The sequence below is a fragment of the Rattus norvegicus genome, chromosome 17 (assembly GCF_036323735.1).
Source record: "Rattus norvegicus strain BN/NHsdMcwi chromosome 17, GRCr8, whole genome shotgun sequence".
NCBI classification, from domain to species: domain Eukaryota; kingdom Metazoa; phylum Chordata; class Mammalia; order Rodentia; family Muridae; genus Rattus; species Rattus norvegicus.
This window is the reverse complement of record NC_086035.1, coordinates 84,182,170-84,208,334: the sequence shown is the minus strand read 5'-3', so window position 1 is coordinate 84,208,334 and position 26,165 is coordinate 84,182,170. Positions and strand designations below refer to the sequence as shown.

Below are 26,165 nucleotides of genomic sequence, written 5' to 3'. Positions count from 1 at the left end.
TAGAAATCCCAAATAAAACACAAAACCAGAAACTATGATATAATCACAAAGAATCTTTAATGTTTAAAATGAAAAAATAAAATAAAAAGGACAGAAGAAAATGCCCTGACAGGGCACTAGGAGATAAAGATCCTCAGAAATCAGGTTCTGTATATGTTTTTAAATGAAAAGGTATTGATCCCAGGACTTCCCAATCACAGAAAAACATATCCAAAACAGTCTATTTGCTCATCCATGTGCATTATGCACATTTTGAAGTTTCTCCCTTCGACTTGGAGGAAAACACAGGCTCTTTAGCCTGGATGTGTTCTTCATCTCTTTAAAATACAAAATCCAGTGGAAAATGATGGTTTCCAGTCAAATCACTGATTTATCTAGTCTCCTTTGTAAGAAAATCTATATATCTAAATCCTCTGGAAAATGTACCAAATCCATTCAGATTAATGAAAATACTCCAGTCTAGTCAAATTGTGTTTTTACACCTCTGACAAATTTACTCTGTGATAACCTCTGCATGGAAGCCATGAGAAGCCAGAGGCACAGATGACACTTTTCAGAGGAAGGTGATAAGAACCGACATCAAACCCTTTTAATTGCACAAAATGGAATATTCCAATAAAATGGAAAGGAGCGTTCTGACACCAGACACAGTGGATCTCCTCTAAATGGAAACACAATTCTCTGACATTCACATCCACTTGCCAAAAAGTCATAGAAATAAACCATTTCTTCAAAGATGTCACTTTGGGTTTAATATATCAAAAGGAAAACACTGTTTCTGACTGGAGTATTTTGATGGCTAACACTATATGTAAGGGAAGGAGGAAAAGATGCCTCTCAAAAGCATGAGACTTAAGGAGCTTTGTATGTTCTAACAAATTGCAAAGCATGGTGGTTTGAGGGGTAATAGGTTTAAGTAGCAAACTAAAGCTATGTTCCTGGTATGTGACAATGCTTGTGTGCTAAGTCTTTGCACGAAGTGAAAGTTGTTTGGTGGCTTCTCCCTAAAATAACTTTTCATTCTGACAAACACATTGCCTTGTTTCTAAGAGGGAAAAAAATGGCAAAGACAAAACCTTCCACATTAGAGGTTGAGACTCATCCCTTAGGATCTGATGGAGGAGGCAGAGAATGTCAGAGATATGTGTCAATTTAGCAGCTGGTGGTGTGAGATTGCCTGCTTATAGCAATAAGAGTCTAAAAAGCCTCATGTTACAAAGCTTCTGTATAGACGGAAATGCACTGTAAAAACACCAGTAGCAAAGGGGAAGAGCCAAGGACATCAATGTGACTTGAGCTTCAACAGAAAGGAAAGGAAGCCACACTCGAAATCACTGTGACATATATGAGCAATTGAATGGGAAACAGGCTTTTGTAAAGTAGAGATATAATGGTTTAAAAATGAATATTTAACCAGATGTGTAGTTATTCATAATGGGCATCTCTTGTTATTATAAATAAATTTCATATTCCCTTACAAATAACTATGAAGAGTTTAAAGCTTATTTCTTCAATTTTATGTGAGTAAAGGTTTGCCTGCATGTGTATGTGTGCTCCATGACCATGCTAGGGGCCTGTGAAGGTCCTACGAGAGCCTCAGATCCCCTGGGGCTGGAGATGCATAGGTATTAGCCATCGTGTGGGCACTGGGAGCTGAACTGGGTTCTCTGCGAGAGCAGTTAAAAAGCGTCCAGCTCCTCAGACATCACAACATGCCTCTTCTTTCAAAATTTTAAGATTAACACTTAGCAGACTATGGCTAAAATCTATAATGTACATTGAATTGGAACAGAATTAACTCGTATCAGCAATTTTTAGTAGTACCCTTAAAAAGCTTAATTAGGTTTAATGACAAGTGTTTTGAGTTATGGAAAACAGTGCATAGAAATGATAAACTTCGCTAGTCATACAGAGAAACTTTTAGAATTACATAGTAATTGTCTAATAGCGTTCTGAGAATTATTAGGTAAAACAAACACGGAGAGGGGCAGGAGAAAAGAGTAAAGTTGCATTTTATGACCCAGTGGAATGGGCAATAGGGCTGCCTCTTACAGCATGGTTCCTACAGGGTCCATAGGCTACACATTCTTTATAATGTATTTCTTCAGAGGCAGCTTTTCACATTTCACTGAGTCCATCTCTTCTTTGGGCCCTGGAAAAGATGCAAAATTACTACCATCCTTACAAACTGGCAACTGTGGATAGTCATTAAACCTTCCCAGAGGTCAAGATAAATAACGCCAGGCCACGTCCTTCATGCCAAACTCTTCCGTCGCTTTGGAGGCGCTAAAATAAAAGCCAGAGTTTTCTCTTTGTTTGTCAATTTGTTTGTTTGTTTGTTTTGCCTGTATTTTACAGTGCAGCAGAATAAACACAAAAGGGTTGTGTGTAAAAATCAGTGTACAGACTTTATGAAATTCAAAAAATATCAAATTTGTTTGAGACAGTGAGAGAAGGGGAATGGGTGGGACGTAAGCCCAGGAGGATAAAAGAAAAGAAAACTGAAGGGGGATATGGAACTCGGGTTTGCTTGGTGCATTTGTATGCCCAAAATGTTCAGTTTTTGTGACATTAACTATCCCCCAAATATGAAGCCATCTTTCTTCTGTAGAGATGCTTTTAAAATAAATAAAAATACATTGGTCCATTTTGGGTTGTTCTTTTAAAACATCTGTGAGTGTGCTCTTCATTAAAAAGAAACAAAGAGACCCCATGGGTTTATAATTCTTGTCGCTTGAGGCTTCACATAGCTGGGGTGAGGTGAGGGTCACCAGGCTATGACACACTATGGTACTGTAATAGAAAGAGGAGTGGCTATGTACAAAGGAGAGAAAGCACGTTAACCTGGCTCTTTAAAAATCAGCTCCCTCAGGAACTGAGCTAATCCTATGGGAACTGGATGGATCCCTTTCAAGGATAGAGCACCCCTGATCTAATTAACTTCTACTCCACCACACCTCTTTAAAGGCTTTACCACTTTGATCCCAGGACACTGGAGGTCTAGCCTCCAGGGCATGAGCCTTTGAGAACACACTCAAGCCAAATCCAAACATCAAAATGGGTAAGCTCTCCTGTTATTTCACAGGCTGCACTCCAAGGGGAATGCAAGAGGAATTGCTTCTAGGCGCTCAGTACAATACCCTGCTCTACCACAACTGGGTCCTGAGAACGCCTGCACTGAGAACACGGAAGCTAGCAACATACCACACACCCCATCTGTTCTCTATTTCCTTGGTGGTCAGATATTTGCATGTCAGGATGTAAAAGCTACATAATATCACTGTACATGACAGAATATCCCGGTAACCCACCCAACAGTCAAGGCAGCAGGGCTTGGGACTAAGAGTTTGAGTCTGGGCCGGAGAGCTAGAGGATACTGGGCAGCGTCGGGACAGCAATGCTTAAATCAAAGGACTGTGTTATTTTCAAGTTCTTCAGTCAGTGATTCAAAACAAACAAATACAAAAGAAAAGCAAAAACAACATAAAAACAACCAAACAACTAAAAGACAGAATGAAAGAAAAGCAACAACAACAAAAACAAATCAAAAAACAAAACAAAACAACAACAAAATCACCAAAACCCCCAAATCTCTGAGGAAACAGGAGACTGTTAAGCTTTGACATCTTTCAAGCAAAGAGGCAACCCTGGCCACTCTAGGATATTGCAGACTGGGGAAATTAGGTGCATCAGTGTTCAGGACAGCTGAGGAAGCTCTGACATGAATGGAGCTCTAAGCTTTGAATCCTGAGCCATATGAAACCCGTCCATTAGTTGTTTAACCTGTCCTTTTGCATTGCGTTTGCGTTCTACCTATTATTTTCCACGTTGGTGTATATTTGGATTGCAGAACAATTTGCAAGATAAATACATTTGTTGATGCACTTGATTAAAATTTTCTCAGTGGAAAAAATCCAAAATGAAGTAAAATATAAAAAATAAATATTTTTTGAAAGAACTTGGGCCTAGCCTGGGCTACTTACTCATCACACACCCCCCAACCCCTGTGCCTGCCTCCACATCATGCACAGATAGTTCCCATAGAACATCAACAAGAAGGTAACAATGGAACCAATAACACTTCCATTCACTAGACAATCCAGTTAGCTGACATCAACTCTGCACTACAATTATTAGTTCAAAAGGGAAGGGCTCTGAGCTGCCCACATCAATTACATCCCATGTTTGGTTCCGGATACAGTACTGAGTCACAGCCTCATCTCATACAACCAAGACAAAAGGAACAGGTTTCTGTATAATCAACTGAATTTATATGCAGAAAAAAAAATTTCTACACACTCGAGTAAAATATACAACAAAAGTATTCCTTGACTTAGAAATTCAAATATGATATTTGTTAAAGTGTTACTTGATGACTTTTGGCCCAAAATTCAAATTTATTTTAAAGGGATAATAAGCATTGTGAACATTAATTTGTATTTAAAATACCCCTTCCAAACAGCTACTACAGGTTTTCTTAGAGCACAGGCTTCTAGAGTCTTACTATAAATTATATAGGATGTTCAAAGTTCCCTTATGTACCTAAATGAAACAAAATCTTCCCAGAGTGTAGAATTAGTATTCCTTTATACTGTATCAGTTTCTTATCTTCCATTTCAGTATGCTGAACTGTTCAGTGAAAAGATTGTCTGCTTGCCAAATTCCTTATCGGACTGTATTAGTCACCCAAATTATCATCAAAGATAAAGATTTGCATATGTTAAGGCAGCCTCACTCACCACAGATATAAAGATAGAAATTATATAAGATTCCATCTATACAAAACATATATTTCCCACTTCTACACTTCATTCAAATTTTACAAACTATAGTCCCCTTAAAAACAACCATATATTTTTTGTTGTTTCCTACCACATTGGCCCAGCAGAAAGCTGTGACAGAACCGGGAAATATTAGACTGTACTCAGCTACTGGGATGAATTTTCATCTCTCTACACATCAGCATGTAACCTTTTCCCAAAGGGAAAAGAAAGTAGAGAAAAATCTCAGCTTGTTTCATTAGCTTCCAGATATAGAATATCGTTATAACTATGGCCCAGCTTTAAAGGGCTGCTAGATAAAAGCATAAAACTACATGATATTTGTTTTCTGTTCTTATCTGAAGATAACTGCGCCTTCAAATGCTAATTTGGTAAGTTGTAGTCATCACTGAGAAAACTCTAATCAGTTTTTTTCCCCCTTTGGTGGACATCCCTCCCTAAGATCCCTTCTTTTATAATACTACTTTGTCTAGATTTTCTTACATTTTTGGAGAAAGAATAATCCTTTGCCTGACTACAGCAAGTACCAATGTCACTGTCAAAGTCCTTTCTGGGAAGTCATCTGGGAAATGCCTGTTTCATGTCATTTATAAGGGCAGTTAGAGATAAGACGGCAAAGGCACTATACTCTGTTAATTAGCTAACTGTGTCACTCAACACTTTTGTACCAATTCATCCTATACTTATCTTTCTAGCCTTTGAACCTTTCACTCACGCCCTGCAATCTTTTATAATCCAACTCTTGGATTCTGGGAGTATCTCTTTCCTTTTACTGGACACCACTGGATGATGTGTTCAGAAACACAGATGTCAGGCTTCTCCTACTCAGGCTCTCTGTGCGGTCAAACCTTAGGATGGCTGCTTGACTGAGGGTCCTCACTGCTTCCTCTCCAAATAACTACAACAGTCTTTTTGAAAGATGTCTGTTCTGCTTCTTCCTGTCCATTTTATTCTGCACACAACCACTAGTTTAATCTTCTCAGACTGACCACTGGTTAATCAACTTTCATTCACCTCCTACTGCTTACTCAGAAGCAGAGCAGGACTGCAATTGTACATCAAGGCCATGTAAACCTCCTTACTTTTCCAAATGCCTTCTTCTGTTGATCAAGTAAATGAGCTGCTTGCTAGTGGTAAATCTTGCTCCTGTCCCCATCAACCATTTAACCTGTTTTGCTTTTGTTACAGCCAGACTTCCTGCTGTGCTAAATAACAAAAAATAAGCAACCACTATTATGCGTAACACATTTCAATGTCTCAAGTATGGACATGGATTTTCACATCAAGAAGTCTAGTATTACTATTATACAAACTGGAATCCTATTTTTAATAGACAAAGGCTGGGAGATCAGACAGATGTGTTAGTATCACCCTTTCCAAAGTCACAATGGCAGTGGATATCATTCAAAGGTAATACCACACCTCTTAAATTCACTGAAAGACAAATTTGTGATGGAGATGGAGTAGCTCCAAGTGACTGGCGTTACTTACTGCCTTCTCCTCTCTCATGAGTCAAATTGTTCAGCAATTTTTCCTCAACCAGAAATCACTTTTTTAGAGAAGCATACATTCAGATGGCCAGTTTTCTCAAGAGATGTGGCAATAAGTTTGCATTGTTACATATTTATTTTCCCTCATTTTTCATATTTGTATTCTGTTAGTCTATGAATATGTTCCAAAAGTTAGAATGATAGGGATCATATCAAGACAAAACATGTCCAAATAGGACTAGCAAATAAAAGAAAAGATACTCATAAAAATGTATCATAACAATGATTAAAGTATCAGGCTCTGACAGTCTTAGAAAAATGAAGACGGGCAAGGGTGCACTCAGGGGATAAGAGCGATGAATTGTCAATAAAATCCAATGTAAAGATAATCTGAGAAGACACCCAACACAGCTTCAGTAAAACCAGAGCTCTTACATGTTCTGAGAGTAAGGCAGAGCTGAGTACAATCTACAAACAATGATGATACGGGCTTAACTGTGAAGGGACACAGACAGACCTTCACACTGCCACCCTCAGAAGCCTCAGAGCCCTAACCTTTTAGAGACCTTCACTGAGGTCAAACCAGGACTGTTGGCATTGACCCTGAAAAGCTTTCAGCATTAGCTAGGATGATGAAACAGAACTGCTGGCTTCATTAAAGATACTATAATTTAGTCATAAGCATGAGAGTTAAGAGACAAAGAGAAGCACTCAAGAAGAAAGCAGGACATGACCAAGAACATGAACATGGGCTCCTCAGAGAGTGAAATGATTTGAGCACATGTCTGGGCTCCTCGAGGAAGAGTACATTCAATTGCTTTAACATGACTGTATACATACTTTTAGTGTCTCTCAAGTTTCTATGAAATGTTTTAGATTTTTCTCTTCTGATAAGAGAGAGGAGTGATATTCTGATATACAGGGATATTCTGGAGAGAGTAAAACCAGAAGCTACTAGAATTGCAAAATAATTTTAGTAGCTACCCTTTCTGAAAACATGGGTTTTCTGATCAGATTCTCGGAAAATTGAAGGCTACAATCAGGAAGAGAAGGGACCTCAAATAGCTGGTGTATTCAGGTTCCTGTGCCACTGCTGAGAAGAGACTTTAATCAGATTTCAGAAATGAGCATCTCCTCTCATGTCTTTGTCTTCTATCCTGCCTCAGATAGGAACACCTACGACTTGCTAAAGTGGGTGGCAATCCATGTTTGAGCATGGAGAGTCTTTCACTTGTCCCTCAAACAAAGGAATGTCCCACTTAGTAAAAGACATTCCTGGTGACAGCTGTAGATGGACTAAATGTACAGATAAAAAGACAACTTCATGTGAAGGGGCATTGCTGGACAGATCTAAATCTTGAAGAAATTAGGAAGTAGAAAATGGATGTGTCAGGCATTCTCAACATCAGTAGGAACATTGTGGACCTCCAGTGAGAAGGTGAAGGCCGCTAAGATAGGCTTGGTAAGATGCTCCAGTCCATAAACTGCATAAGCACCTGAATTCATCATGGTGGACCCCTGTAAGAAAGCCTGATGCAGCTGTGTTGAGATAGTGATGTAATCTCTGTTGGAGAGACAAATCCAGGAGGATCTCTGGGGCTCGCTGGTCTGCCAGTCTATCCAAATTGGTGTGCTCTGGTTTTAATGACAGGAACTATTTCCAGAATAAAAGAGAGAGCAATTGAATATGAAACAGCACACTAACCTGTGCCTTCCAGATGAACCAAGACTCATATGCATACGTAGCCAGGCAGCCATGAGCACACTGACAGTGCTAAGGTGAACTGTTCGTATTTAGCATGTATTGAATACCTTTGAATACCATCAATGGGTTTGAAATTAGCCATATTCCTAAGGACTCTATGCGATTTATCTTAGAATGGTTCTATATCTCACTTTCAGATGAATAAATAGTTTCAGAAACATTGAATAAATTGCTAATTTGACTCAGTTGTCATATTTCATAACACATGGACTGAGAAATGGGAGATAGCTGACATAGTTCACAGCAGTCACCCACAGTGGTTAAACCATGGCAACTTCCAACTACCATCAAAAAAACACTATAGAGAGTTGGGAAGCTATGTCCTCATGCTGGGGGTTGACCAATCTGAGCTGGCCACAGTACACAATATAGATCTCACAAACATATTGTTAGGAACTTTATAAAGCAGACATCTTCAAACTGTGACACGTGGGCAACAACTAGCCACAACTCATTTTCTGTATCAATGCTTTATTGGAACTCACTCATATGCAATTGTCTTTACACTGCCTGGTACTATTTCCACTGCAAAGGCAGGGCTGAAGAGTTGCAACGAAACTATCTAGGCCCCAAAGGCCATTCTCTTTACCATCCGGCCTTCATAGAAAACATTTGTCAACCGATGCTGGAAAGTTTGAAATGAGCCAAATTCATTGGAATGGAGGACAGTGGTGTCTTGGGAAGGGAAAAGATACAGTAGTAACCAGAACAGAGCAGAACACATACCACATCTCGGGTACCAGGCCTGTTCTGAGCTTAAAATTAAGGGCTATGCTTGTTTACGTGGGCAAATCGTATCTTAATAAAAATGGTGCTTGAAACAATTTCAGGCCAATAGAATGGTTCAGTGGTTAAAGGTGGTTGCTGCCAAGTCTAATGATTGAGTGTGATCCCAGGAACCCAACTAGTAAGAAACAGAACTGAATCCCACAAGAGGTCTTCTAACCTCCACAGTCAGGCAGGGCACACAAATGCCACACGTTCATCACAATCAATCAATCAATCAATCAATAAGCAATAACGTGAAACAACACTGAGATGATGCATATATATTTTTTCTATTAAATGATTTCTTTTTTTGAACATCAGAAAAGGACCACGTCTTGCTTTTGACATTCGGCAGATTCTGTCAATGTAGATATCAATTGGTAGCATTAGCATCAAAGAGGACCTGTTTATTGCAGGTGATTCTTGCCAAACCTTCCTTGCTCTGTACTAGCATTTTCGATTCTTTTCTCTCCTGGCAGAGAGAGATGGGTGGTTACGTCATTATTCTTTAGACACCCAGTTTCGTTGACTAGCACGAAGGACTCAATCTGTGTATAGGCTCTGAACTTTTAATAAGTTGATTCTTCATTGACATAATCATGTACTCCTCTTGAAAGTACAGTAGGCAGGTCAATCAAATTCTGCTTAGCATCCTCATAAGTGAGAAGTGAAGTTGAAGACTCTCTTGCTAAGAATCTGTGGCAGCAGCTAGGTATGCATACTGAGTCCGAAGGAAAGGTAGCTTTCTGACACATTCCCAGAGGTGTTCCCGGGAGACTCGTCTATCTGAGTCTTGCAGTTTGTAGTTCTAAGATAAAATGAAAGAAGCTGGAGTTCATAGGTCTTGAGTTTTTCCTGCACTGTGCCGAATTGCCAAACTGGGGATCCATTCCTTTAGCTTCAGATTTCACCACCTGTGGCTGCCTTGCTGGTGTGTAACTCCACCCACAGCAGTCAGCCAGCCTGAGACCTATTGTGATCTACAGGAGATGAGGCCTACTGTGAGCTACAGGAGATGAGGCCTACTGTGAGCTACAGGAGAATCTGGAGGCTGGGTGAGGCTTTCATTCCTGCCGAAGAGCACTATCAACAGCACCTTCTTCTACCAGTGACTTCTGAGGTAGCACCAGGCCTAGTGACGCGTATCTCCAAGCCAGCACTAGCTAACCCCTCACTCACATATAACCAATAATTTGTGGGACATGAAAATGGATTTTCTAATTTACTAATTCCTCTGCTGTGGGAAATACATGTCTTCTTTTGTTCAGAACAACAGTAGCTCTACAAGACTGTCGAGAATAGGTTTTGATGTGGATATACTGTGGGACATAGGAGTTGGCAAATTTCACAAGCACATGAGTCATTTGCTTTGGATTTTTAATTAAATGTTTATCATAAAGAGCTTACAAATTTTGAAACATCCTTTATGGATTTTAAAGAAACTATCAAGTACCCAGAGTAGGAGAAATCGTCTTCTCCAGAGATGAGCATACCAACTTGTTAGCCCTAATACCAAGTGGTCAGTTCTGAAAACGTTACATACAAGTAACATTATACAGACTGGCCAGGCTGTGTCTATTAGTGTGCACATATTAGTAACAACAATCAAGTTAAAAAGAGCTAATGACTCAGAGTAGAGAAAGGGGGGTTATAAGGAAAGAGAGGGAAGGGGGAAATGTTGTAATTGTATAATAGTTTCAAAAATAAAGAGGAAGAAACAAAAGAAAAACAGATGAAGTTCCTGGAACACAAATGAAGCAGGGTCATTATTTAGGTCAGGATAAAGGGCCCATAATTATAGGACAGGCGGATCTTTTATGAACTATGGGATTTTACGAAGGAAAACATTCTAGAAAACAAACTAGCTGTGTACTACTCTGAATGAGAAGCACATCTAAGTCACATTGGTGCACTTCCTTGTTTCAAACCAACTACCCCAACCTGGAATGAGAAGTATAAATTGCGCACACAGCCTTCTAGCCAGAGAATCACCTAGCAAAGATCAGGTACCATGACTGGGCTTTGGAAGCAGAGCCATCCTATAATAGTGACCGATGGATAATTTGCTTTCCATTTAGGTGACCAGGGTTGTTGTTGTCACAGGAAGGTTTACATCATGAACATCTGTCTTGGTCTAGAAAGAACATTATCAACCACTTGTAGATGATGCTTTCAGCCTATAGCATAAGAACCTTAGCCATGCCTGAGTAAAAGAAGTCGTTTATCTTTGATATATATATATATCAAAGAGTTTATTCTTCAAATCTACTTTCAAACTGCTAGCTAGTTTGTCTTTGACAAAGGGAAGCCACACACATGACTCTGCTTACTTGTTATATAAAAAAGATAACCCCAAAAGGCAATTGAATATGGTAAACCTTCCTGCCAGCTTTTTCCCATCACTAGCTGCTTAACCAAATGTCATATCTCTCTGATTTGACATATCTCAGATGTGATGTCTTACCTAAGTGCTGGCCAATGAGTTCAAAACATTTGCTTTGGAAAGTTATTATTGCAGCATGCTCAAAAGACCGTGTCTTTTAATTCCCATAACAATCTAACTTTGAGCTTTGCAGCCCTGTGCAACCGCCAATAGCGGATATAATGGTAATTTATCAAAGACTGCCTTTGACCTAAAAGCCTGCTCACAGAAAGAACTGGTTACTTTCCTATCAGCCATAGACAGCACAAAGAGTGGGTGTCTATCTCATGTGTATAAGAAAACTGAATCCTAAAGCAGAAAATGCAAAAATGCAGAAAAATTTACAAAATGGAAGTTACATGCTAAGCAAACAAAAATTAAGTAAAGGATAAGAAAACATGCCTGTAAAAGTTGATGCTTAATGTTTGTTGAAAGAGCTTTGGAACCTTGTCAGAAATATCGCACTGCTAACTCCAGCTGGCTGCCTTAACGGTCTCTGTACTGAGCCTGGAAAACTAGAAGGTAACATAAGTTCAGGATCAGAAATGACAAAAGACCCAAAAGGAAAGACAAAGGAGCCCCGAGAAAATTGTAAGGGGTCAGACAGAAGAGTGAAAAACACAGAGGCCCTTCGAAGGACCTGGTAGAAATAAACCCAGACCAAAATAGCAATCAAAACTGAGCTGGTACTTTGCCAAAGCTCTTTGTGCACAAAACAGTGGTCAGTATTTTCACAAAAATAATGACTAGTCTGCCATCATGATGCATGAGGAAGGATGGTGACCTGAGCTGCCGTGAGATATAAGCTATTTGAAAATCATTCACTGTGCAATATCTACTTCTGTCTGTTTAGCTAAGAACATTCCCCATGTCAGAAGGTGTTTTTACGAGATCCCATTATTTACCTTAAAACAAGCTCTCTCCCTCTCCCTCTTCCCATCTCTCTCTCTCTCTCTCTCTCTCTCTCTCTCTCTTACTCTCTCTCTCTCTCTCCCTCTCTCTCTCTCTCTCTCTCCACACACACACACACACACACACACACACAGGGGGGGGATTTTTTTAAAGAACGTATTTCATGAAATTTTTCCATTCTTAAAGCTCCAGAAATATATTAATGTCCATATAAGATTCCATGTCAATGCTCATTCACACAATTTAGAAGACCTCGGAAAGGTGCTTGGCAAAGCAGAATAGTGAGTGACACAGAAGGACCAAAACCTGACTTCTCTTCAGAGCAGAGCAGCTAGTCTTCCTTCAGGGTGAGTAGTAAACTGACAGGTGAATGGGCACTGCTCAGTGTGCACCTCCGAGGAACATAAGAGCCTGAGAATCAACTTTACTCCTTTTGAAGCTCTCAAACATCGAAGGGCAAGCCTAGGGGGCAGGTTACAGAAACCAGCAAAATAAGGTAATTATTCTGCCTTCAAAAATCCATCTGCTGTGGACATCTTTTAAACAGCAAGCCCACTTGCACACTGAAAATATGTTTCACAATGACTGTGTGCAGTTTTAAATGTAGATACCTGTGAAAGTATCTATTAATAGTGAAGCACAGAATGGCACAGACCTGTAAACCTGCTGTAGGGACGAAGCTAAAGGACAATTCACTTTGGTCCACAGCTGAGCCTGGTGCCAGGCAAATCAACACTTATACAAGAGAGAATGGAGCTGGATGAATGCAGAAGATGGGGAGGAAGGGAAGTGGGAACTGAGACATCTTTCCGACCACAAGGAGCTCAGACAGAACGTGATCACTTCCAGAAACCTGTGTCAAATGCTGTGTTTACACTCACCATTACCACAGCTCTCTGAGTGAGCCAGGCAGCCTCCTTCCCGTGGCCTTTTCTACTTGCAGAAGGAAAGTTGTTGCTCCCCAGTTCAGCAAAGTCAAGGACCATCTCTGCCTTCGATACCTAAGATACCTGTGTCTTATCTTGTTTAGCAACCCCTCCAAAGGCAGCCAACACATTTTGCAAAATCAGTGCACACCTCTGCTTATCACAGAGTCACTATCCCTCACTCTCACTGTGCATTTGGCACAGGCGCAGTTCGCCTGAATGAAAATTCAGGATACATTCCAGCCTCTTTGCATTTCATTGATAAGAGTCAACATCTCCACTAAGTCAGCAAATACTGCTCTTGACAACCATGAATTATGCTAAGATCACAGAGCTAAAGACCTTATTAGTGGTTTGCAGAGAGCTCAAGCGGAAAAGAGTCCCAGCAGCTCTTTTCAAACAGGAAGATCCCATCCTCTGGCTCGACATTGAGTGTCTGCTGCTATCGCAACTGAAATAAACTACCCTCACTGTAAACTGGTTTCAGTCCACCTCATAATGAAATCATCTTCCAAAATGAAAAAAACGACAAAGTTCTAAGAGGGAAAAAGAAATGGAGAGTGAAGCGATTCCAAATGTCACGGGTTCTGGACAAAGGAGACTTTCTCCTGGACACACCAGAAAGCCAGCAAGCTAGGAACATCTGTCCTGAGAATTTCAGAATAACACTTGCTAACACCGTTGCAACTACAAAAGCAATGTCCAGTACCTGAATCCACAGAGGGCCACATACGTTAAATGAGTACTGGACGGCAAGAGCGTTAGGTGTTCTTATGTCCTATCTCAGAGCAGCCACCTACCGAGAGCCCTTTGGTAACTGAATGAAAGCGTAGTCGTACCAGTTATGTCTTCCTGACTCAGCTCCATGATGGCCTCGCTTAGACTATGCATAGCCAGCTCTCCAGAAGTTCAATGTTAAGATGGGGTTCTTAGTGGAAGAGTGCTGCAGTCTTTAAGAATGGAGCCTACTGGGGGTTTTTAATGTCATAGAAGGGTGTGGCTTTGAGTCTTTAAGACTCCTTATAATCCCCGATTAAAACTCCAAAGCAAGGAGGCTAAACCAATCCTGGGCTAGAGTTTCCAAAACTGGGGTAGCATAAACCTTTCCTCTTTACTAGTAAACTTGGGCGTTCTGTTTTAACAATGGAAAGATAGCACTTGCTCTGTTTTTCCAAAAGAGTTGAAATTTATCTTATCTTTCTGTGTGTGTAGGAACAGTTTAAAAATCAGAACGAACCAGAACTAGAAGCACTTTAGAAATGGGTGTTGGTTTTTAAATTACTGCTAATATTTTGTCCGTCACTTATGAGAAAGTGAAAAGAATTTCAACAAAAGTATTTGAGTGTCTTGACAATCTAATTAAACATCCATGTCTCTGAAACAGAATGTGACTATCCCAAGTACAGAAGGCAGTTCTAAAAATTCTTTGCATTTTTGCTAGCTTGGAGGGTTTCCAAGATAAAACCTCCAGGGTTGCTCATAAACCAAGGTGATACAAATTATCCGTTAAAACCGATAACCTCTGAAGAATTGGTCCTATGGTGTTCATTTGTGTGTGTTGAGAGATAGTGTCCTGAAATATGGCTCAAGTTGGCCTCAAGTTCTGAATTCACTTACTAGTGTATAGCACCAAATTCTACAGAATGGTTCTTTCTAAAATTATAATAGATATCCTCATCTACCTCCTTGCCAACACCTGTGCATTCTCATTCTCTCTCTCTCTCTCTCTCTCTCTCTCTCTCTCTCTCTCTCTCTCTCTCTCTCTTTCTCTCTCTCTCTCTGGAAGAAAAAGGACTTACCCCATATTACTTGCCTCCTGGTAAATGCAGCAAAGTCTTGTGAGCTAAACCCCATCGACAACATTCATTTCTATCTCAGTACATAAAGCTTAAGTCACAAAGTAGCGTTCAGTGCCCGGCATAAATCTGCCCGGGCTTCTTTCCCCATAGTTGAAAGACCTTCACTACCAACCATGAGTTAAGGTCTAGCAACCTTGAACTTCTCATTTCCCATGAAGATATTTTCTGACTCCTTTACTAATCAAAGGGGCCAGATAAAAACTAACTCTGTGCTGGCCTGTTTTCTCCATCGTAGAATCTTAAGAAAGTGATTCGTGTAGACTTCTGCTTGGTATTGGGGTCTGGTAGACAGACAGCGCTGTCTCCTTCACTGTTTTAGGTAATTTTCTGACTGTATAATACTACAAACAATAAAACTCCCCTACACGCCTACGGTAGATTGGTAATTCGTCTCAAGCTTCACTGGGAGAAGGACATTCTCACCTGAACTGTTGGCTCGACATGAATAAACACCCATTCTTTTTCAAGTTTGCCTTTACTTTGTACTAGGGTTTTGTAAGGAGTCAATCACTTCGAAACATATGGGTCTGCTGTGTTGGGGTTGGTATTTTTTGCTAAGGGTTATCTTAACCAGGTGTATTGGCATCAGCTTTTTTCACACTCCAAAATATCCATGTTTGTTTGCATGTGTCCATGTTGAAAAAATTAAGAAAAATAGTAGCTTGGCGATCTGACTGCTGCCTCCAAGTGTGTCCACACGGGTACCTTCCATAAGACTCTAGGGGCCTCTTGTAGTTCCATCAGAAGAGGTGTAAGGGGCTTCCTGTTTAGCTAATAAGCTCTACCATACAACAACCACTCAGAATTCCTCTGAAGGCTGCCTGCTTTCTCAGACTGTGGGTGGGAAGCAGCAGGGCATCCCAAATGGATGAAAGTTATTCCGCATCCAGCACCACCCTGCAGAGCCTGGTGCAACCCCGTGAGGGGATGGGCAGACTCTGAACAGAAGAACTGGTAGCCTGCTCTGGGTCTCCAGTCATCTCCACTGCAGTCCTTTATTCCAGAGTTGGGAGGAAGTGAGTAGCTATGCAAGTCACTGACTTGTTAAGTCAAATAGAATCTGACATAAAATTCGATGAGGAAATGTAAACATAAAACTATTTTCAAATGCCATTTACCAACATCATAAGCAAACAAACAAACCAAAGAAAAAGGTGCAGAACAAAAAGTTTCTATCACTGTATTCACTGAGCGATTACCTACCATCTGTACCTTGAGCAGGTCTGTCTTTATGCCCCTTAGAATGTCTACTCAAAGCCCGTTCACCACACAACCGTGTGGCTTCTGCAACCGGCTTATAAATTCACTGGTGTGCAGAGACTTCCTCGCCTTCGGCTGCCTGATGGTTCTGACTGAGCTGCAATCAGCCTGGCGGAGTTTTCTGCAGGCCCTGCTGACTCTCCTGGTACTTTGATGTTAAATACAGCTTGCTGGTGTCACCACCTGAGCTTAAGTGAGTTAGCAGTGTTGGTGGCAGAAGGGCCGCAGACATATTTACACAGCCACCGTTTGCAGACCTTTAACTCTGCCCTGATTTTGAATCCCATTTTCTGTCAACCTCTGAAAAAGCACGGGAAGGGAGGGAATACAAAGGCACTGCCATCAGAGGAAGCCATTACTGTGTCTCTGCAGGATGGCAGTAGAGCTGGTCCCAGAATATACCTCTTGCCACCTAAAGAGTAAAGCAAGGCTGAAATCATGAGCTCTGACCCTCCACTGCATCACAGGCAAACGCATGGGCACCAATACATTTTTTGAAAGTAAATGCAGACACCAGTTGCGAGGGAGCTGACTCAGCTCCTTTTAAAGAATTATTTTATGGATTTAACATTCCAGTCGTTGCTACCCCCTTACTCCCCCTCCCATCATTCCTCATCCTACTTCTCCTCCCCCTCGCCTCTAAGAGAGTGCTCTCCTCCCACCAGACCTCCCACTTCCCTGGGGCCTCAAATCTCTCAAGGATTAAGCTTATGCTATCCCACTTTGGCCAGAGGAGACAGACCTGGGCTACATATATGCCAAGAACCTCAAAGGAGCCCCTGTATGCTCCTGGTTGGTGGCTCAGTCTCTGAGAGATCCCTGGACTCAGACTTAGTTGAGACTCTTGGTCTTCCTATGGGGTCCCTTTCAGCTTCTTCAAACCTTCCCCTAATTCAACCAGAGGGGTCCCTGACTTCAGTCCAATGGCTGGGTCTAAGTATCTGCTTCTGTCTCAGTCAGCTGCCGGTAGTGTCTCTCAGGATGGCCAGGCCAGGCACCTGTCTGCGAGTACATCATAGCAATGAACTCACAGGTCACTTACTACCAAAACTATCCAAGCACACGAGGAAATGACCCAAAGAGTGGACACAGTGTTCTGAGCTAAACATTAAGTTAAAGGGCTTTGGTTATTTCCAAAGCAGTATCCTGCTATAACTCAGGAAAAATGGGAATTTTCTTCAGGGAGCCTTTACATATTCATTCAGGAAAGGAATTCCCTGAGCACACATCCCTGGCTAAGCACACATGCTTGGCTAAGCAGTACATTCCTGAGCATGCTCGGCCTAGGGTCATAATGGAAAAAGGAAGTAGAGTACATTTAGGGACATGCTTAACCCAAGGTCATTGAGCACTGGTTTTAAAATGTAACAAGGTGAACAGGAATGGCTCTGAATAGGGACAGCTTGCAATGTAAAGAATTACATGAAAATTAAAAATGGACAGTTCACTTATATATTAATTAAGAGTTTGCTTTAATGACAGTTACCTTCCTTAGCAGCATAAAGAGCAGGCGACAGAATTTTATTTTTTCCATCAAAGGAAATTATTCTGTTTGATTTATACAAATAATAACAATGCCAAGCCCTCAGAAGAGTGTGGATACAAGGAAACATTATATAAATTCTTTCATACTTTTATGCTTATACAACTTTGCCAAAAACACTGAGTTGTGTATAAATGTGTTTATGTTTTGGACAAAATCATCTAGGCAGGGCTAGAGAGGTGGGACAGAAGTCAGGAGCGCCTTTTGTTTTATCTTCTAGGGGACCAATGTTCAATTCGCTGCACCAACATGCTGGCTCAAAACCAGCCATAATGCCATTCCTGGGGTATCTGATACCCTCTTCTGGTGTCCATGGGAACTTCATGTGCATGATGTATGTGCATACAAGCAAGCAAAACCACCCTTAAACATGATGAAATAAATATTACTATAACTTAGATTGACATTACTCTGTGTGACGCTTTTCTCATGGTGTGTCTAAGAGGAATCTTTAATCGTATATGGTATTTGAGGTAGACTGTTACTGAGAGTAATCAGTAATTCAGAAATACAAGAAAGTATACTCACCCTCAGCGGAGCTACAACTCGCCAGGCACACTTTCTCCTTACCACTGACAATGTGCAGCTTCCTGCTCTTAGAAAAGACAAGACTGACCAACTTAGAAAACGACTCAAGGGATTCCTCAGACATAAGCCAGCCACAGCCAAAGAGCATTTGGGAGAAGTTGAGAATAAACAATATAGACAGACTAGATTTCCTTTGAAATTATGCCTGTCTCAAAAACAAAATGAGTTGAGAAGAGCTTTGCGTTGGAGAGGCTGAAGTCCAGTTATTTTTTTTCAAGCCTCAAATATGTGAAGTACTATGTCTGTTAATAAGGAAATGGCTCCATGAGTCAGTGTCTGGGCTCTCATGGCCTTGAAGCTAGTCCAAACTGGAAAATGCTGGCACTTTAGCTCAACTTTGGGAGCTTTAAAAACATGTTTTAGCTTTTGAATCACTGAGCTGTATTTTATTACAAAAATCCCTAAGCGAGGTCCAGTACATGCTCAGACATCCCCGAGCAAGGTGCCAACTGTTTATTCTCTGTTCTTGAATGTGTCCATCTAACACAATGAAGAAATCAAGTCCATGTGGTATGATCCATTCAAAACTTTATTAGCAGAATACACAAACACTGATGGCCACAAGAGGGGCCTCTTCTGCCCACCTCTTCACAGGTAGAGTCCAGGAAGCTCAAATCTAATTGAATGAGGGATCACAAAGGGAGTTTGCTTCTAATAAATACTTCTCCCTCTAGATGCCCAGCATCAGGGCTTGAACAAACAGCAAGTGAATAAAACTATCACTGAAGTGTGTCTAATTGCCTCTCTTCCAACACACACATAACTCTGCCCTTCTGGAACAGCCCCATAAAGGATAAGTTATGACAAGCTTTTAAACACACTGGCAAAGTGTCCCTCAATTCACAGTGAGACAGCATTACTTTAGCCCCAGGGACTCTGCTAGCCTGCAGAGTGTCTTTGTGTAAATTAGAATCAGATGTCCTCTGGGTGGGATTTTTACATGCATTGTCTGGGCACTGTGCTTGGCATAGGGAATGCTGGCTGGATTTTAGCCTCTTTCCTTCATTGGCTAGCGGCAGATTTTACTGGATATAGCCCACATCGGCAGTCCTGGGTCAATTCCACTGGCCCTTTTAATGTAGGAGCACAATCTCAAGAAAGGAAAAATCCTTAAGTAGAAAGGAGACTCCAAAGGGAGGAAGTAAATATAGCTAAAAGTAAAGTCCAGTGCAGTGTTTTGTTTTGTGACATAATGACCCATAGTAGCAAAGCACATCAGACTGTACACTCTGAAAGGAAGAGACATCCTTTTGTGAATCTTTTTCAGATATGTAAGTCTGAACCTTTATGTTCCAGAGAAAGAGAGGGGCTAATTTTTCAGTGATATGGGAAGGTGGCCAACAGAGTAGAAACTGACCTTCTGAAAGACCTATATAATTATTCATATTCTATACTTTGATAGATGTTCCATTAGTATCTCATGATCATATTTTCTATAACATTTAAAATTATGATTTTCACAAAATATCACATCCAAAATGATATTTTTTAACGAATGTCAAAATGTAAAACTCATACATATGGAAGTAAGGCAAATATTAACTGAAATGAAAATAAAAATTTAATACATGATAGCTAGTTACTTTGAACCATTAAGCATTAAAATCTTGTGTTCTAGAAGAGATTTCAAAGGTCAGAACATGGTCCAATGCCTGCAGGGACTTGGTGAATCCCATTAATAAGCACAGAGTGCCATTTGTAAGGCAACCAAGATATTAGCCAACCATGGGTGAACACTGAAGTTAGACCTCAGTGTTGGCAAAGAACAGAGAGTAGTGACAACGAGAAATATTGTCGTATTTGAAAGTAAGGAAGTCAGGAACTAGGATGTAGCCCTGGGTTCAACCCTAAGCAAGGAAATGGTAATGCCAACACTAGTGTGCACTTGAAGTACATGGAGAAGTTATAAAATGTATTTGAGTGTAACTGTGCGTAAAGAGGTCACTCATTCATCCCAAAAGTGTATCTGGAATTACTGGGTATAAAAAAACCTCTGACTTCAAATGCAGCCTTTCAAGTATTGGGGTGTAGTTAGCATGTCTTTATTTAGTGTTCTTAAGAGAAAACATGGGTACTCGGGCAATCACCCCAGGAGTGTGTTATTTCGAATGGAGTTCTTCAGAGTTTTCCTATGCAGTAATCATACTTCAAGTTTTAATACTGACAGGAAGGAAAGACAAAACAACCAAGTCTTATGATGCAAAGACACTGTTATCAGACTCAGGTACGTGTTAGACGACATGTGACTCGAATCATCCATTAAAAAGTAACTCAGGAGACCCGGTGAGAGAGAGACCCAACCGCCTGGTCAGGTGGGCACTCCTGAGGCTGCAGAGCGGAAGAGACCACCAACACTGCTCACCCCTGCCCACATCGCTGGCCCAAGAGGAAACTGTATAAGGCCTCTGGGCTCCCGTGGGGGAGGGCCCAGGAGCGGCAGGACACCTGCCTGAGAACCGCCGGAACCTGAAAGGAACAGACCGGATAAACAGCTCTCTGCACCCAAATCCCGTGGGAGGGAGAGCTGAACCTTCAGAGAGGCAGACAAGCCTGGGAAACCAGAAGAGACTGCTCCCTGCACACACATCTCGGACGCCAGAGGAAAAAGCCAAAGACCATCTGGAACCCTGGAGCACTGAAGCTCCCGGAAGGGGCGGCACAGGTCTTCCTGGTTGCTGCCGCTGCAGAGAGCCCCTGGACAGCACCCCACGAGCGAACCTGAGCCTCGGGACCACAGGTAAGACCAAATTTTCTGCTGCAAGAAAGCTGCCTGGTGAACTCAAGACACAGGCCCACAGGAACAGCTGAAGACCTGTAGAGAGGAAAAACTACACGCCCGAAAGCAGAACACTCTGTCCCCATAACTGACTGAAAGAGAGGAAAACAGGTCTACAGCACTCCTGACACACAGGCTTATAGGACAGTCTATCCACTGTCAGAAATAGCAGAACAAAGTAACACTAGAGATAATCTGATGGCGAGAGGCAAGCGCAGGAACCCAAGCAACAGAAACCAAGACTACATGCCATCATCGGAGCCCAATTCTCCCACCAAAACAAACATGGAATATCCAAACACACCAGAAAAGCAATATCTAGTTTCAAAATCATATTTGATCATGATACTGGAGGACTTCAAGAAAGACATGAACACACTTAGGGAAACACAGGAAAACATTAATAAACAAGTAGAAGCCTACAGAGAGGAATCGCAAAAATCCCTGAAAGAATTTCAGGAAAACACAATCAAACAGTTGAAGGAATTAAAAATGGAAATAGAAGCAATCAAGAAAGAACACATGGAAACAACCCTGGATATAGAAAACCAAAAGAAGAGACAAGGAGCTGTAGATACAAGCTTCACCAACAGAATACAAGAGATGGAAGAGAGAATCTCAGGAGCAGAAGATTCCATAGAAATCATTGACTCAACTGTCAAAGATAATGTAAAGCGGAAAAAGCTACTGGTCCAAAACATACAGGAAATCCAGGACTCAATGAGAAGATCAAACCTAAGGATAATAGGTATAGAAGAGAGTGAAGACTCCCAGCTCAAAGGACCAGTAAATATCTTCAACAAAATCATAGAAGAAAACTTCCCTAATCTAAAAAAAGAGATACCCATAGGCATACAAGAAGCCTACAGAACTCCAAATAGATTGGACCAGAAAAGAAACACCTCCGGTCAAATAATAGTCAAAACACCAAACGCACAAAATAAAGAAAGAATATTAAAAGCAGTAAGGGAAAAAGGTCAAGTAACATATAAAGGGAGACCTATCAGAATCACACCAAACTTCTCGCCAGAAACTATGAAGGCCAGAAGATCCTGGACTGATGTCATACAGACCCTAAGAGAACACAAATGCCAGCCCAGGTTACTGTCTCCAGCAAAACTCTCAATTAACATTGATGGAGAAACCAAGATATTCCATGACAAAACCAAATTTACACAATATCTTTCTACAAATCCAGCACTACAAAGGATAATAAATGGTAAAGCCCAACATAAGGAGGCAAGCTATACCCTAGAAGAAGCAAGAAACTAATCGTCTTGGCAACAAAACAAAGAGAATGAAAGCACACAAACATAACCTCACATCCAAATATGAATATAACGGGAAGCAATAATCACTATTCCTTAATATCTCTCAATATCAATGGCCTCAACTCCCCAATAAAAAGACATAGATTAACAAACTGGATACGCAACGAGGACCCTGCATTCTGCTGCCTACAGGAAACACACCTCAGAGACAAAGACAGACACTACCTCAGAGTGAAAGGCTGGAAAACAACTTTCCAAGCAAATGGTCAGAAGAAGCAAGCTGGAGTAGCCATTCTAATATCAAATAAAATCAATTTTCAATTAAAAGTCATCAAAAAAGATAAGGAAGGACACTTCATATTCATCAAAGGAAAAATCAACCAAGATGAACTCTCAATCCTAAATATCTATGCCCCAAATACAAGGGCACCTACATACGTAAAAGAAACCTTACTAAAGCTCAAAGCACACATTGCACCTCACACAATAATAGTGGGAGATTTCAACACCCCACTCTCATCAATGGACAGATCATGGAAACAGAAATTAAACAGTGATGTCGACAGACTAAGAGAAGTCATGAGCCAAATGGACTTAACGGATATTTATAGAACATTCTATCCTAAAGCAAAAGGATATACCTTCTTCTCAGCTCCTCATGGTACTTTCTCCAAAATTGACCATATAATTGGTCAAAAAACGGGCCTCAACAGGTACAGAAAGATAGAAATAATCCCATGCGTGCTATCGGACCACCACGGCCTAAAACTGGTCTTCAATAACAATAAGGGAAGAATGCCCACATATACGTGGAAATTGAACAATGCTCTACTCAATGATAACCTGGTCAAGGAAGAAATAAAGAAAGAAATTAAAAACTTTTTAGAATTTAATGAAAATGAAGATACAACATACCCAAACTTATGGGACACAATGAAAGCTGTGCTAAGAGGAAAACTCATAGCGCTGAGTGCCTGCAGAAAGAAACAGGAAAGAGCATATGTCAGCAGCTTGACAGCACACCTAAAAGCTCTAGAACAAAAAGAAGCAAATACACCCAGGAGGAGTAGAAGGCAGGAAATAATCAAACTCAGAGCTGAAATCAACCAAGTAGAAACAAAAAGGACCATAGAAAGAATCAACAGAACCAAAAGTTGGTTCTTTGAGAAAATCAACAAGATAGATAAACCCTTAGCCAGACTAACGAGAGGACACAGAGAGTGCGTCCAAATTAACAAAATCAGAAATGAAAAGGGAGACATAACTACAGATTCGGAGGAAATTCAAAAAATCATCAGATCTTACTATAAAAACCTATATTCAACAAAATTTGAAAATCTTCAGGAAATGGACAATTTCCTAGACAGATACCAGGTATCGAAGTTAAATCAGGAACAGATAAACTAGTTAAACAACCCCATAACTCCTAAGGAAATAGAAGCAGTCATTAAAGGTCTCCCAACCAAAAAGAGCCCAGGTCCAGACGGGTTTAGTGCAGAATTCTATCAAACCTTCATAGAAGACCTCATACCAATATTATCCAAACTATTCCACAAAATTGAAACAGATGGAGCCCTACCGAATTCCTTCTACGAAGCCACAATTACTCTTATACCTAAACCACACAAAGACACAACAAAGAAAGAGAACTTCAGACCAATTTCCCTTATGAATATCGACGCAAAAATACTCAATAAAATTCTGGCAAACCGAATTCAAGAGCACATCAAAACAATCATCCACCATGATCAAGTAGGCTTCATCCCAGGCATGCAGGGATGGTTTAATATACGGAAAACCATCAACGTGATCCATTATATAAACAAACTGAAAGAACAGAACCACATGATCATTTCAATAGATGCTGAGAAAGCATTTGACAAAATTCAACACCCCTTCATGATAAAAGTCCTGGAAAGAATAGGAATTCTAGGCCCATACCTAAACATAGTAAAAGCCATATACAGCAAACCAGTTGCTAACATTAAACTAAATGGAGAGAAACTTGAAGCAATCCCACTAAAATCAGGGACTAGACAAGGCTGCCCACTCTCTCCCTACTTATTCAATATAGTTCTTGAAGTTCTAGCCAGAGCAATCAGACAACAAAATGAGATCAAAGGGATACAGATCGGAAAAGAAGAGGTCAAAATATCACTATTTGCAGATGACATGATAGTATATTTAAGTGATCCCAAAAGTTCCACCAGAGAACTACTAAAGCTGATAAACAACTTCAGCAAAGTGGCTGGGTATAAAATTAACTCAAATAAATCAGTTGCCTTCCTCTATACAAAAGAGAAACAAGCCGAGAAAGAAATTAGGGAAACGACACCCTTCATAATAGACCCAAATAATATAAAGTACCTCGGTGTGACTTTAACCAAGCAAGTAAAAGATCTGTACAATAAGAACTTCAAGACACTGAGGAAAGAAATTGAAGAAGACCTCAGAAGATGGAAAGATCTCCCATGCTCATGGATTGGCAGGATTAATATAGTAAAAATGGCCATTTTACCAAAAGCAATCTACAGATTCAATGCAATCCCCATCAAAATACCAATCCAATTCTTCAAAGAGTTAGACAGAACAATTTGCAAATTCATCTGGAATAACAAAAAACCCAGGATAGCTAAAACTATCCTCAACAATAAAAGGACTTCAGTGGGAATCACTATCCCTGAACTCAAGCAGTATTACAGAGCAATAGTGATAAAAACTGCATGGTATTGGTACAGAGACAGACAGATAGACCAATGGAATAGAATTGAAGACCCAGAAATGAACCCACACACCTATGGTCACTTGATTTTTGACAAAGGAGCCAAAACCATCCAATGGAAAAAAGATAGCATTTTCAGCAAATGGTGCTGGTTCAACTGGAGGGCAACATGTAGAAGAATGCAGATCGATCCATGCTTATCACCCTGTACAAAGCTTAAGTCCAAGTGGATCAAGGACCTCCACATCAAACCAGACACACTCAAACCAATAGAAGAAAAACTAGGGAAGCATCTGGAACACATGGGCACTGGAAAAAATTTCCTGAACAAAACACCAATGGCTTATGCTTTAAGATCAAGAATCGACAAATGGGATCTCATAAAACTGCAAAGCTTCTGTAAGGCAAAGGACACTGTGGTTAGGACAAAACGGCAACCAACAGATTGGGAAAAGATCTTTACCAATCCTACAACAGATAGAGGCCTTATATCCAAAATATACAAAGAACTCAAGAAGTTAGACCGCAGGGAAACAAATAACCCTATTAAAAAATGGGGTTCAGAGCTAAACAAAGAATTCACAGCTGAGGAATGCCGAATGGCTGAGAAACACCTAAAGAAATGTTCAACATCTTTAGTCATAAGGGAAATGCAAATCAAAACAACCCTGAGATTTCACCTCACACCAGTGCGATTGGCTAAGATCAAAAACTCAGGTGACAGCAGATGCTGGCGAGGATGTGGAGAAAGAGGAACACTCCTCCATTGTTGGTGGGATTGCAGACTGGTACAACCATTCTGGAAATCAGTCTGGAGGTTCCTCAGAAAATTGGACATTGAACTGCCTGAGGATCCAGCTATACCTCTTTTGGGCATATACCCAAAAGATGCCTCAACATATAAAAGAGACACGTGCTCTACTATGTTCATCGCAGCCTTATTTATAATAGCCAGAAAATGGAAAGAACCCAGATGCCCTTCAACAGAGGAATGAATACAGAAAATGTGGTACATCTACACAATGGAATATTACTCAGCTATCAAAAACAACGAGTTTATGAAATTCGTAGGCAAATGGTTG

General features: G+C 40.7%; 1 protein-coding gene across 12 annotated transcripts in view; it reads right to left on the bottom strand.

Annotated features, from left to right (window-relative positions):
* Positions 1-26,165, bottom strand: part of Plxdc2 (plexin domain containing 2) — a 425,039-nt gene that overhangs the window by 294,497 nt on the left and 104,377 nt on the right. The window contains exon 1 of one of the 12 annotated variants that reach the window (XM_039095936.2): positions 18,255-19,797. The exons of 9 other annotated variants lie outside the window; for them this stretch is intronic. In XM_039095936.2, coding sequence (XP_038951864.1) covers positions 18,255-18,402 — 148 coding nt within the window. In that variant the 5' untranslated portion in view covers positions 18,403-19,797. Of the gene's footprint in view, positions 1-14,863; positions 16,779-18,254; positions 19,798-26,165 lie in introns of those variants that run through there. 2 more of the 12 variants (XM_039095935.2, XM_063276641.1) reach the window with 2 other exon arrangements.